The 12,850-nt window shown below is 44.7% G+C and overlaps 1 protein-coding gene across 5 annotated transcripts in view; it reads right to left on the bottom strand.

The window, feature by feature from the left end:
* Positions 1-12,850, bottom strand: part of LOC121271993 (casein kinase I-like) — a 212,200-nt gene that overhangs the window by 47,851 nt on the left and 151,499 nt on the right. For all 5 annotated transcript variants that reach the window (XM_041178281.1, XM_041178280.1, XM_041178283.1 and 2 more), the window contains 2 exons: positions 11,768-11,916; positions 1,973-2,071 (listed from right to left, as the gene is read on the bottom strand). In XM_041178281.1, coding sequence (XP_041034215.1) covers positions 1,973-2,071; positions 11,768-11,916 — 248 coding nt within the window. The remainder of the gene's footprint in view (positions 1-1,972; positions 2,072-11,767; positions 11,917-12,850) is intronic.

Raw genomic sequence — 12,850 nt, 5'->3', positions numbered from 1 at the left:
CCTCCAGGCTACCTTTGTCAATTTATTTCATCCAATATACATGAAGATTAAAATCATCTATGATTTATTGCAAAACATTTCTTACAAACTCCTATCATTTCTTGACTTATATTCTTCGCCTTCAATGTAGCTACTTCAGGGAGTCTATAAACCACTCCTACTAATGACTTCTTTCCTTTGCTATTTTCCATCTCCACCCAAACTGATTCTACATGTTGATCTTCGAAGTGAAGATCATTTCTCACCACTGTACTGATCTCATCCTTTATTAACAGTGCTAGCCCACCCCCTTTTCCTTTCATCCTCTCAGTCCGAAATGGCAAATATCTTTGAGTATTCAGTTCCCAGCCTTGGTCACCTTGCAACCATGTAATGGCTATCATACTCATTTATTCTTATTTGTGCGATCAATTCATTCATCTTGTTACAAAAACTGTGTGCATTCCAATAAAGAGCCTTCAATTCTGTCTTTTTACCATTTCTCCCTACTCTGACCTTATTTACTGGTGCACCCTGGTTATTAGCACCGGTATCATCGTACTGGTCTATTGCCTTGTCTTTTCTCTTTAACTTTCCAAATCTCCCCTCATGTGAATCCTCCCTCCAACTATTTAGTTTAAAGCCCAGTCTACAGCCCCAGTTGCATGATTCAGGTGAAGCCTATCCCAACTGTACAGCTCCCTCTTTCTCCCGCACTGATGCCAGTGTCCCATGAATTGAAACCCATTTATCTCACACCTAACTTTGGGCCGCACATTCAATTCTACCTCATTTACCCTATGCCGATTTGCTTGTGGCTCAGGTAGTAATCCAGAGATTACTACTTTTGTGGTTCTGTTTTTTAATTTAATCCCTAGCTGCTTATACTCCCTCAGCAGAGCCTCTTTCTTAGCCTGTTGTTGGTACCCACGTGGACCACGACAACTGGATCCTTTCTCTCCCTTTCCCAAGTTCCTCTCCAGCCCCGAGGAGATGTCCTAACTCTGGCACCAGGAAGGCTACACAACCATCAGGACTCACGCTCTTGGCTAGGAAGAAACTTTGACTTCCCAGCAGAACAACCTATCTTAGGAAAAGACTAGACAGCAAAGAGGATGAGGAAAGAAAAATGTTAAAGAATTTAAATGCCTGGTGGAATCCAAATAAAATACATAGCGGGTTTTTGTGAAAAGGTCAGAAATTGAGATGGCTGGTATGTTCTCTTGAAACTATTGAGCCTAAAATTGAAATGCAAATTAATCTTTTTGAAAGCACACATGATTACTGACATACCTAATAATGCACCACAGCAACTTAATTGATTAATTGTTCATAAATAGCAGCGTTCACCCATGAAACTTTGCAGCGGTTCAAATAGCAAGTGATGTTCTATTCAGGATAAATTGGCAAAGCAATGGTTTGCTTAATGCGGGTTTCACCTGCATCAGAGCGCCAAAGATCTGCCATTCCAACTCTTTGGAGGAGACACTCTACTCATGACCAGTTAACGGGACATCAACAAATGGCTTGATGAGGAAACTGTTGAACTAGGATAGGGTCCAGTTCTTGCTGGTGGAGTGGGAAATCAGTGCCAGTTGCATACCAAGCCAAGACCAACGTCTGCAGTTCAATGCCATCTTACTGATGTTGAGGGCCTGAAATGATACAGTTCCCATCCCTGTAACTGTCATTGGCTGAGTGAACGCATTATAGAAAGAAATTAGAAATGGAGAGCCCCATCAAATTGGAACACAAAATTAGATAAGTTTTTTTGTTATTACTCATATGTGGGGAATTCTTAAAAAAAAGTGGATTTCAGCACTATTTCATTCATATTTTTGAGTAACGTGTTTAACCTTTTACACTATTTTTTCAGTAGATTAGGTAAATTCAGCTTCTGAATGGTCACTGTTTTGCAACAGGAAGGGGCCAAAGAGTCAATGGAAAACCAGTAGGCTTGACAAAGATTGAAACAAACCAGACTTGTACAGACCTGGTTTCGGAGTGGCTGCTGATGCGTGGCTTTTTCTCGGTGTGCGTGGCTTTCTCTTCCTACTCCATGATCCCCGTGACTGGGTCCGACCGGCGTGGGCTGTGGGACATAAACAAAGGTGGGTTAGGTCCAGATCAAAATAACCTGTAACCTCCTTTTCCACAAGTTGCTTCACCCACAGTCCAGTCTCTGCCTTATCATTATTCAACAGAAGCTGAGTTAATTTACATATTGAAGCTGCTCATATCGGCTGTCTAACTCTTGGTCTCTTCTCCCTGTAGCTTGCCACATCGTTTCAAAAGGACGCAGCAGCAGTGAGCTACAGCATTCTCAAGAGTTTCCTAGTTTGACATTGCTTTGTGTACTGGGGACAGGAGGCATATCAACTGCAAAGTAAATCTATCCACCGACCTTGTCCACTCAAAGAATCTGAGAAAATACAGTCTCCTGTAAGTTTTTCCACTTAGTGGTTTAATGCAGAACAGGTCCAGGTTCTATGGTTTTAATGACAGTGAAACTGCTTCAGACATCTGTAAATGTGCAGTTAAAAGCGGACATCCAGAAGTTGCTGTCAGAGATTCCACACAGGTTATGCGGCTAAAGTAGAAATCACTGAACTGACAAAACTTGTTGTCAGAACCCTTAAGTTATATCTCATTAGATAAGGTGTAATCGGGCTTTTAATTGCATATTAAGCTCATAATTAATGAATAGCTTTACTGTACCTGAAAAACTTAAATCGGTGGAATATCAAATTTCTCAATTTTGATTTAAAAAATCAGTTATAAATCCATTTTCAAAAAAATTGTGATATTTAGTTTCTACCTTAATCCCACATGCAAAGACCAATCATTTATTGTGCTCTCAAATTTTAAATTAGAAGTTAAAAATTGAATGGTTTTTACTTCCTGGTTTGCTGTCTGTGGGACTGGCTGCTTACCCTGTTTGATGACATCACTGTTGCCGACACCTGGAGATCTCCTCGACTTGGTGCCAGATTCAAACTGACATTGGTAAAGGGAAAGTACAGACCGCAGAGATCACTAGATCTTCATGGGCAGCTTTCAGATTCGGGAGCAAACATCATCACTTTGTCACCGATCGTGAAATTCAGGCCATTAAACTGGTTACATCACTAGGAAAAAGTCTGGGCCATCTACACCTTCTGCAACACCAGTGATGCAAAGCAACTTTCTTAACTACTTGAGCTTTCCACAATAGCTTTTTTTTGGGGGGGGGTGCAGGGAGGGTTGCGGTGGGAGGTGGGGTGGGCGAGAGAGGGCATGGGAAGTGAAGGGAACTGAAATCATTCAATTCTCCATTAAACTTAATCAAGAATGTCTTCCTAGGTTAATGTCAGCCAATCCAATTGTGAGGATTATTTTATTTTTGGGTTTTCTGTACTCTCTTTATTTCGGATTAGGTAGTTACACCTAAGATCCCAACTTCCCAAAGGACTAATTAAGAGAGTTTTACTACTTGGGTAAATGCTCAGTAACCAACAGGGACGCTGAGCAGAAAACATTGGTCACGCAATATTTATTTCTCTACAAGATCTATCTTTGATCATCAAGGCAACACGAGTCCTCATTCCAGTTTTAAACTTTTGTGCAAATTTTTTTTTATTAATAATGAACATTATATAACATTTGATGGTTAAAAATAGATTTACAGTAGAAATTCTCTCCCTTTCCCCCAAAGGGAAAGAGGTCACAAATTTAAATACTAACCTGAGTGTCTATATACACAGCTTCGTCCTGCATGTCTCCTTGTGAGCTGGGTGGGGTGGGGGCAACCAACTAAAATCTATCTTCCTATGAAGGTTAGAGCTTATTCAAATACACCTGGAAAACTGTGCTCTGTTTGCTTTATTTGAAAGCCCTCAACCTGTGGCCAAAACTTGTTAGAAATTCTTAACAGTCCAGACTCGATTCAAAAAGCAACAGGATGCCATGTTTACAAAGTCTATGTGCTTGAAAACCACAGGGGTTCAGTTCTCTCACAAAACTATTATGGGAAAAGAAAATGAACCACAAATTTTGCAGCGCATGCAACATAGGCGGAGGTTAGAACAAAAACAAAAATACCTGGAAAAACTCAGCAGGTCTAACACCATCTGCGAAGAGGGATACAGTTGATGTTTCGAGTCCGTATGACCCTTCATCAGAACTAAGAAATATAGAAATGAGATGAAATATAAGCTGGTAGAGGGGGGTGGGACAGGTAGAGCTTGACAGGGGGCCAGTGATAGGTGGAGGCCAAGAAGACTGCCAAAGATGTCACAGACAAAAGGACAAAGGGGTGTGGTATTATCTAAAGGATGTGCTAATGGGGACATTAAGGAAAGCAAGCTAGTGGCAGATGGCCCTAGTGGGGGTGGGGTGGGGGGAAGGGATCGAAATGGGCTAAAAGGTGGTGATGATGACCCCACACCCCTAGGGCCATCTGCCACTAGCTTGTCCTGCTTGTTACTCTTAATGTCCCCATTAGCACATCCTTAAGATAATATCACCACCATCAACACCCCTTTGTCCTTTTGTCTATGACATCTTTGGCAATCTCTTCTTGGCCTCCACCTATCACTGGCCCCCTATTGAGCTCTACCTGTCCGAACCCCCTCTACCAGCTTATATTTCATTTCATTTCTATATTTCTTAGTTCTGATGAAGGGTCAAATGGACTCAAAACATCAACTGTATCCCTCTCTGCAAATGTTGTCAGACCTGTTGAGTTTTTCCAGGTATTTTTGTTTTTGTTCTAGATTTCCAGCATCCGCAGTATTTTGCTTTTATATAGGCGGAGGATACGCAGGTTGTCTTTTAAGGTCTTTAGTGTGACACTTGATTTAAGGGGATAGCTACCAGACTAACAAAGAACTGCTTCATATTTGTCACATGGACGTTCTGCCAAAGACCCATTTAAAATTGGTGTTGCGACAAAAGTTATTGGGGAAGTCCTTGATATTTATGAAAGTCAAAGCTAATATAAAATCCCATTGTGCATGTGGCATCATTCACCAGGCCTGCAGATGCAACTTATGGAGTTCAAGATTCACACATCTTGAAAAATTCATCTTTTACTGGAGACTGCCTCCAAAGACCAATTTTTCAGTCAGCACTGCATTTTTCCCAATGTCAGTTTGGAGTAACCAATTCAAACTCTTTGATGGTTGCTTTCAGGCAATCTAAGCCCACGTCAAATTATCTTAACAACAAAGAAACAAAGATGCAATTGAAACAATTTCTTTCACTAGCAGTGTTGTAAGAGTTAAAGCATTGAAATAATTGGAAAAACATTACATATAATTATATATTGGAGCTAGATCTGCAGTTTGGCTTCAGAATGCTTTCAAAGTAAATTCTAAACATTTGACAGTCACTAAAATATCTAATCAAAAAACTTCACCTAGAATGTGAAATTTGCCACCACATGGGGTAGCTGAGGCCAGTAACAAAGATGCCTTTGAGAATAAACTAGATGAGTACATGAGAGAGAAAGGAATAGAAGGAAATGTGATAGGGTTAGATGATATAGGGTGAGAGGAAGCTCATGTGGAATATTAACACCAGCATGGATTGGGTTAAGTGGCCTGTTCCTGTGCTGTAAATTCTACGCAATTTACCTAAAATAAACTATTTTCTTCTTTACACTGCAGACCATTGGATTAGCCTACCTGATCCAAGGCTCCCAGTAGCCACCCAAACTAAGGCAGCTGTGATGAGATGGGATAGCATAGCATAATGATTAAACCTGTGGTATTTTTCCCATCCCCAGCCTCCTGTCAGCCCCTCTCAATTTGAGAGACCCCTGGGACCCCTGAGAGACTCTTGAGTGAAATCAGATTCCTTGATGCCTCTCCTCAGTTAGTGTGTTAAGATTGGAAAGTTACTACATTCAGAATCACGGAGGCTTAAAATACATTTCCAAGCATTCTGAGCATAATTGGAGCACCAACCCTCTCCATCATATGCCTCTGACTGTTTTTACTTAAGTATCTATTTACAGATCTGACAGGAGTTGCAGAGCCTGAATTAATCATATACAAAATAGGATTGCTGACTGAGCAACTGTGCACATATAAAATGAACCTATGATTTAAATCGGGATCCCTGGGGCATGTTTGTGAAATTTAAGTTCTTACATCCCCAAAACAAACTGCCTTCTCCCCACCCCTTCCAAAACAGCAAACAAGTTAAATATACACAGCCATTTATTTTTCTGATGTTAGCAATAGAAGATTAATATCAAAGGCACAACATCAAACACTGTGCTAATTTCAAACATCCGGTCATAATCAGATTTCACTCATTAAACAACATTTATGCCGTCTGCAACCCAACCTTAATTTGTAGTCTGTAGTTGCTAATTCTATACCTATTCACATTTCGTTTAATTAAATAAGATATGTTATGTTGATGGTTTCAGCGCCAATGCAAACTTTACTGAGAGGCTTTTGCACCCAATAATAAATTTGCACAATGTTCTAGAGCTTTAATCTGGATTAAGGGCAAAACCAAATTGCCGGTTTGAGCAGTATCCCTGAACAGGGCAGCTCTATGGGGGTATCCTATTAGCAAACCTCAAGTGTGTTTGTGCACTCACTTACATGCATGTTTCTCTCTGCAAACCCAGCAGCAGCAGCAGTATCTCATCTGGTTCAAAGTCTTCTCCATCAGGATCCCTTCCCCTGTGCCAGAAACTTGAGAGAAGTGGGCCCCGTACTTTCCACTTTTTGCGCAGGTGAATTGGTACCTACTCATTCCAAGACATAACCTAGACCTGCATCCTAGACCTGCTTCCACAATTTATGCATCAACTTTAGACGGATAGAAACGCCAACATCTTTCCTTAGAATTGCTGAACAATGTTAGCTTTCTCATCATAATCAACTTCATTTCTTCTCTATTCTAGCTTCAGGGCACTCCCATCATTCATTCTAGCAATCTGACTACTTACTGTAGCACCCAACTGAATGCCATAAATAGCTGCTTAATAATTGCTCAAACAGAATGAAGCCATTTTGGGAACAGATGCGTTGATATTTAACAGCATCTGTGGGGAGAGAAAAACAAAGTTAACGTTTCGAGTCCGTATGACCCTTCCACAGATGCTGTCAGACCTGCTGAGTTTTTCCGCATTTTCTGTTTTTGTTTGACTTCCAGAATCGGCAGTATTTTGCTTTTACATTAATATTTACAACTGCATTAACACGAAAATGAATTGGTCCAAGCACGGAACGCCTGCAGAGTCAGTGTTTACCTTTCTGGGCCCAAGCAGGAATTCAAAAGAATTAACTGGGAGCTGGATTTGGGCAGACATTGAGTCCACCTCAAATGCAGTGTAAGCCAGAGGTTGGGACCTCTGCTAGGGTCACAGGCCGAGCAATTAGGTACATGAGCTTTGAAGCAATGCTGATGGCTCGGGAGTGGCCAGCCCCAGGATTGGCTCTGAGAGACAGGATATGCACGTGCACAATTTTATTTGATACCATAGTCCAGTGGGTGTCAAAGGGAAACATTCTCTGAGGTCTGGTTACTACATCCATCAGTTAGTGAAAAACAAATTGCCTCCCCAACCCCATTACACCCCACACAACCCGCTTCATGGTGGCCCCTCCCCCCCCACTCGCCACCGTGGTGGCCCCTCCCCCCCCACTCGCCACCGTGGCGGCCCCTCCCCCCCCACTCGCCACCGTGGCGGCCCCTCCCCCCCCACTCGCCACCGTGGCGGCCCCTCCCCCCCACTCGCCACCGTGGCGGCCCCTCCCCCCCTCTCGCCACCGTGGCGGCCCCTCCCTCACACTCGCCACCGTGGCGGCCCCTCCCCCCCACTCGCCACCGTGGCGGCCCCTCCCCCCCACTCGCCACCGTGGCAGCCCCTCCCCCCCACTCGCCACCGTGGCAGCCCCTCCCCCCCACTCGCCACCGTGGCAGCCCCTCCCCCCCACTCGCCACCGTGGCAGCCCCTCCCCCCCACTCGCCACCGTGGCAGCCCCTCCCCCCCACTCGCCACCGTGGCAGCCCCTCCCCCCCACTCGCCACCGTGGCAGCCCCTCCCCCCCACTCGCCACCGTGGCAGCCCCTCCCCCCCACTCGCCACCGTGGCAGCCCCTCCCCCCCACTCGCCACCGTGGCAGCCCCTCCCCCCCACTCGCCACCGTGGCAGCCCCTCCCCCCCACTCGCCACCGTGGCAGCCCCTCCCCCCCACTCGCCACCGTGGCAGCCCCTCCCCCCCACTCGCCACCGTGGCAGCCCCTCCCCCCCACTCGCCACCGTGGCAGCCCCTCCCCCCCACTCGCCACCGTGGCAGCCCCTCCCCCCCCACTCGCCACCGTGGCAGCCCCTCCCCCCCCACTCGCCACCGTGGCAGCCCCTCCCACACACTCGCAACCGTGGCAGCCCCTCCCACACATTCGCAACCGTGGCAACCCCTCCCCCACACTCACAACTGTGGCAACCCCTCCCCCACACTCACAACTGTGGACTGTGGCCGCCCCCCCTCCCACTCTCAAGTATGTCGACCCCCCATCACTTTCACTATGACAGCCTCTCCCACCCCCCTCACGCTGGACTCATGGCAGCTTTCACGCAGTAAAATAGGCTCACAGTGGGAAAAGGTTGGTAAGCACTGGTGTAGACAAAGAAACACTAACATAGTAACATTCCCGGAAGTGAATGATTGCAGCTCCTATAGGACATAAGCTTCTTTGTAACTCGCTTCAAATTTGCCAAGTGTACAACATTGATAGCAAAGATAAGATGGGAAATGAAGCACGTTACAACTCACTGCCATGCGACGATTTGGTCTCTTCCTCGTTCCTCTGGCACCTTCTTTTCCTTTTAAAGTCTGCATTCTCTACCCACTCCCCACTGCCTCCGCACCCCCCCCCCAAACCCCCCAACACCCCACACAATTTCTGTGCCACTTCAAAAATCATCCAATACCTCACAATCATCTTGGAAAGCAAATTTAACCCCTACCGTTACCAAATACAGAAAACTTTGTGTTTTACATCACTCTACCAATCAGAATTCCCCAATAACCCAGAGTTTCTGATGGCTCAATTGTTTTTAAAAGCCGATCATTTTCACTGTTAGGATAATGCATTCTTTAAAAAAAAACTAATAATGAAAGATTGCAAATCTGCAAACTTCTGCTTAGGTATTACATTAAAATTATTAAGTTATTGGGTCAGTGTTGGTTATTGAGCCTGAATAAAGATATGCCGCATCTTGTCTTGTGTCAGGAGTAATGTAACTCCCCATTAACATTTATTTTAGATTAACTGGCACCATCCATTCCCTGAGCATGCTGATAAGGATTTTACTGTACCTCTTTAAACCAAACCCCGCCCTTCCCATTTCTAACAGAGGTTCAAGAAACTCAGAATTTTTGTCATCAAGGTTGAGACCATCCATTCAGTTACCTTTGTAGCTTCCCCATTTGTTAATGCTGTTAGTTAAGGGACAGATGGGTTTTTATGACAATTGGCAATGGTTTCACAGTCATCATTAGACTTTTTAATTCCAGGTTTTTATTGGATTCAAATTCCACCATCTGCCATGCTGGGATTCGGAACCAGGTCCGTACAGCATTACCCCTGGTTTTCCAGATTACCGGTCCAGTGACCATTAGCTCCTCAGAAAGTTGTCATCACCGTGCTCCTGTACTGCAGGCAGACCTATACTGTGTATCAGCAACACTTAAGAGTGCGAGAGAAATTCCATCAGCAATGCCAAGCCAAACCACGCCCCAGGCACCCATCTGCACTACTTCATTACAAAGATTCCCAACTTCCTCTGGTATAACTGTCCAAACATGCCTCTGCTCATCAGCTGCTGAAGCCATCATCCTTCTCACTGTCGCCTTCAGGCCTGCTTATTCCAAAGTTGCGTGCCTTTGTTATCTCTAAACTTGACTGTCCAAATGCTTTCTTGGCTGGCCTCCCCTCTTCCACCCTCCAACAACTTCAGCTCATTAAAATGCTGCTGCCCCTAACTTGCCAATGTCTGCTTGCCACTGGCTCATCACCCAACACATCAAATTGGAAACCAGCTTCTTTCTTTTGAAGCCCCTCTACAAGATGAGGAGGTTTCTCCGCAAGTTCCAACAGCCCAATGTCTCATTCTGTGCAGCACCCCACAGCAGGCACCCCCACCCTGCAGTTATAGTTCCATTCACTTCATAAATGCCTCTGCCCAATGATACCCCCTCATTTTTAAATATTTCGGTTCTCTCTGTGCCCGTTACACCTTGGCAAAGTTTTAGCCTATTTAAGTTGATTTGTCAGTTTGTGTCAGTGGGCAATTCATTCAAGTTGTCACAGTTCCAAAACAATCTTATATTGCTTTAATTCCTAACAAAGACAGAACCCAAAACTCATCTGAGATAACAACCCCTCAGTTAACACAAGGATAGGCCTGATCAGTTCTGTAGATCAGTCAATATTCCCCAGGAACAATGGCATAAAAGGTGTTAGCCATGTCTCAGTGGTGACACTCTTGCCTCTGAGGTAGAGGTTCGTGAGCTAAATCCCATTTCCAAAGATTTAAGCACAACACATAATCTAAGCTGACACTGCAGTGCAGTACTGAAGGGGTGCAGGCACTGTCAGAGGTGCCATATTTCAATTGGGATGTTAAAGTGAGACGCCATTTTTCCTCTCGTACTGTTGAAATATCCCATGGCACTGTTTAAAGATGAGCAGGGAAATTTTGCTGGCGTTCTGGTCATTATTTATTCCTCAACCAACATCACTGACGCAGATTACCTAGTCACGAATCTCATTGCTGTTTGTGGAATCAGGTTGTGAACAAATTGGCTATGACGTTTTCATACATTACAACAGTGACGGCAATTCAAAAATCTTTACTGACTGCCAAGCATTTCAGGACATCATTAAAGGTGCTACGTAAATGCATATCCTTTTTAAGTCTTTTCCTTAAAATTCAAAAATTGTTGGGCCTGAACTTCCGCGGAGTGGCAGAGTTGGATTGCCATTCCGCTCCTAGTTTCTTATCTCGAAATCCAGTCGACCCTTTCTCGCCCGACATTCCAACTCAGGCGGGGCGAAAACTGTGTAGGGTGCTCCTGAGGCCTTCAGTCGAGGGCTGCAGGGTGGGAGGGAAGGAAGCCCCACTCCCTTTTTTATGGCACTAGCTGTCTAAAGCAAGTAAGTTTACAGGTCCAACCAGTTTGAGAAGCCAGAGAGAAGGTAGGTTTGTGAGGTTTAAGTGGGTAGAACTAAGGGGAGTGGGCGGGGGGGGGGCGGCGGCGGGTGGTCAGTTGGCGGAGGGTGTGATGAGTTCCATGGTTTGGTAGGGGGTGGGGGTCAGGGGTGGAGTTAGTACAATAGTTACCCAGGAGTTAGAAGTTGCTTTTATTCTTCCAACTTTTCCTGGGTAACTCTTACAGTAAGACAGTCAGAACCATCTGAAGTTTGTCATTTAAATTATACCTTCGGATGGTTCCACTCGCAAGCTAATTGCCTAAAGGACATTTGAAATTCACAGGCAGTTCTTACCTGGGGACTTCCAGGTTCCCCAGCGCATTTTGGGGTACCCCCCCCACCCCCACCCCCGTTACAATGCCCTGGAGCTCCGAAGCTACGGGCCGTTATTTTACAAGACGTTTAACATCTGAAATTGAGAATTTTATTCTTCTTGTTAGAAGCTTTCCCTTTGGTTAATAAATGTAATGTTGTCCACTCCGTGCCTAATGGAATGGGCATCTTAACCACAATAGAGTAATTTGTTCTATGATTATAGAGTCATAATAGCAGCTTTGTTACTTACTATTTGCCTGCCAACCCAGTCGTATGCATAATCAAAAGCGTAGCCCTTGCTTTCAAAAAGATCTGTCAACAGTGTGCGTAAATACTGGTAGTCTGGTTTTTCAAAGAAGTCTAACCGCCTCACATAGCGGAGATACGTTGCCATCTCCTCTGCAAAGGAAAAGACAAGGCAGTCAAAATTAAAACCAGAAAGTGCTGGAAGGTACTTAGCAGGTCAGGCAGCTATTGTGGGTGAAGACAGTTAACATTTCAGATCAATCACCTCTCATATGACTGGAAGAAGTTAGGAATTTAACAGTTTATAAATAAACAAAGAGACACAGAACACTGGAAGGGGTGAGGTGCACAAAGAACGTGAGGGAAGGTCTATGAAAGAGTGGAGATCAGGAGTGATTGATTGATAAGGAATGATAACGCGAGGCAAAAGGAGGTGTTAATGGAACACTAAAACAACAAAAGGTATGTCCAGAGGTGGTGTAGCCACGGGAAGATGGTAGCGTAGTGGTAATGTCGCTGGACTAGTAATTCAGGCTAGGCTAATGGTCTGGGGACATGGGTTCAAATCTCACCCGAGCAGCTGGTAGAATTGAAATTCAGTTAATAAATCTAGAATATAAAGCTAGTCTCAGTGCTGGTGACCACAAAACTAGCATCAACTGTTGTAAAAACCCACCTTTAGAGAATGAAATCTGCTGTTCTTACCTGGTCTGGCCTACTTGTGACTCCAGACCCACAGCAATGTGGTTGACTCTTAACTGCCCTCTGAAATGGCCTAGCAAGTGTTGGCCAGGGGCTGCAGCCGAGCTGCTGACACATAGGCAAAAGCAACTTTTGACCTGAAGTAACCTGAGTCTGGTCACTAGCCTGAGCTGAACGGGACCGGTTTAAAGTAGCTAAAGTTTCTTGGAAAACAAAGGGAATGTGATAAGACACAAATCCTTATTTAGGAAAGGAGTAATGAGGTAAGGCTACCTAAGTTCTTGGGACAGAGCCAATAAGCAGATGCCACAGACTAGGCAAGCAAGCCTAAACCAACAGGATTGAAGAGATAAGATTCAGTATAAGAATGGAGAATTTCGGGTGT

This window comes from Carcharodon carcharias, chromosome 32 (genome assembly GCF_017639515.1).
Source record: "Carcharodon carcharias isolate sCarCar2 chromosome 32, sCarCar2.pri, whole genome shotgun sequence".
Classification (NCBI taxonomy): Eukaryota; Metazoa; Chordata; class Chondrichthyes; order Lamniformes; family Lamnidae; genus Carcharodon; species Carcharodon carcharias.
This window is presented reverse-complemented; position numbering and strand designations above follow the sequence as displayed.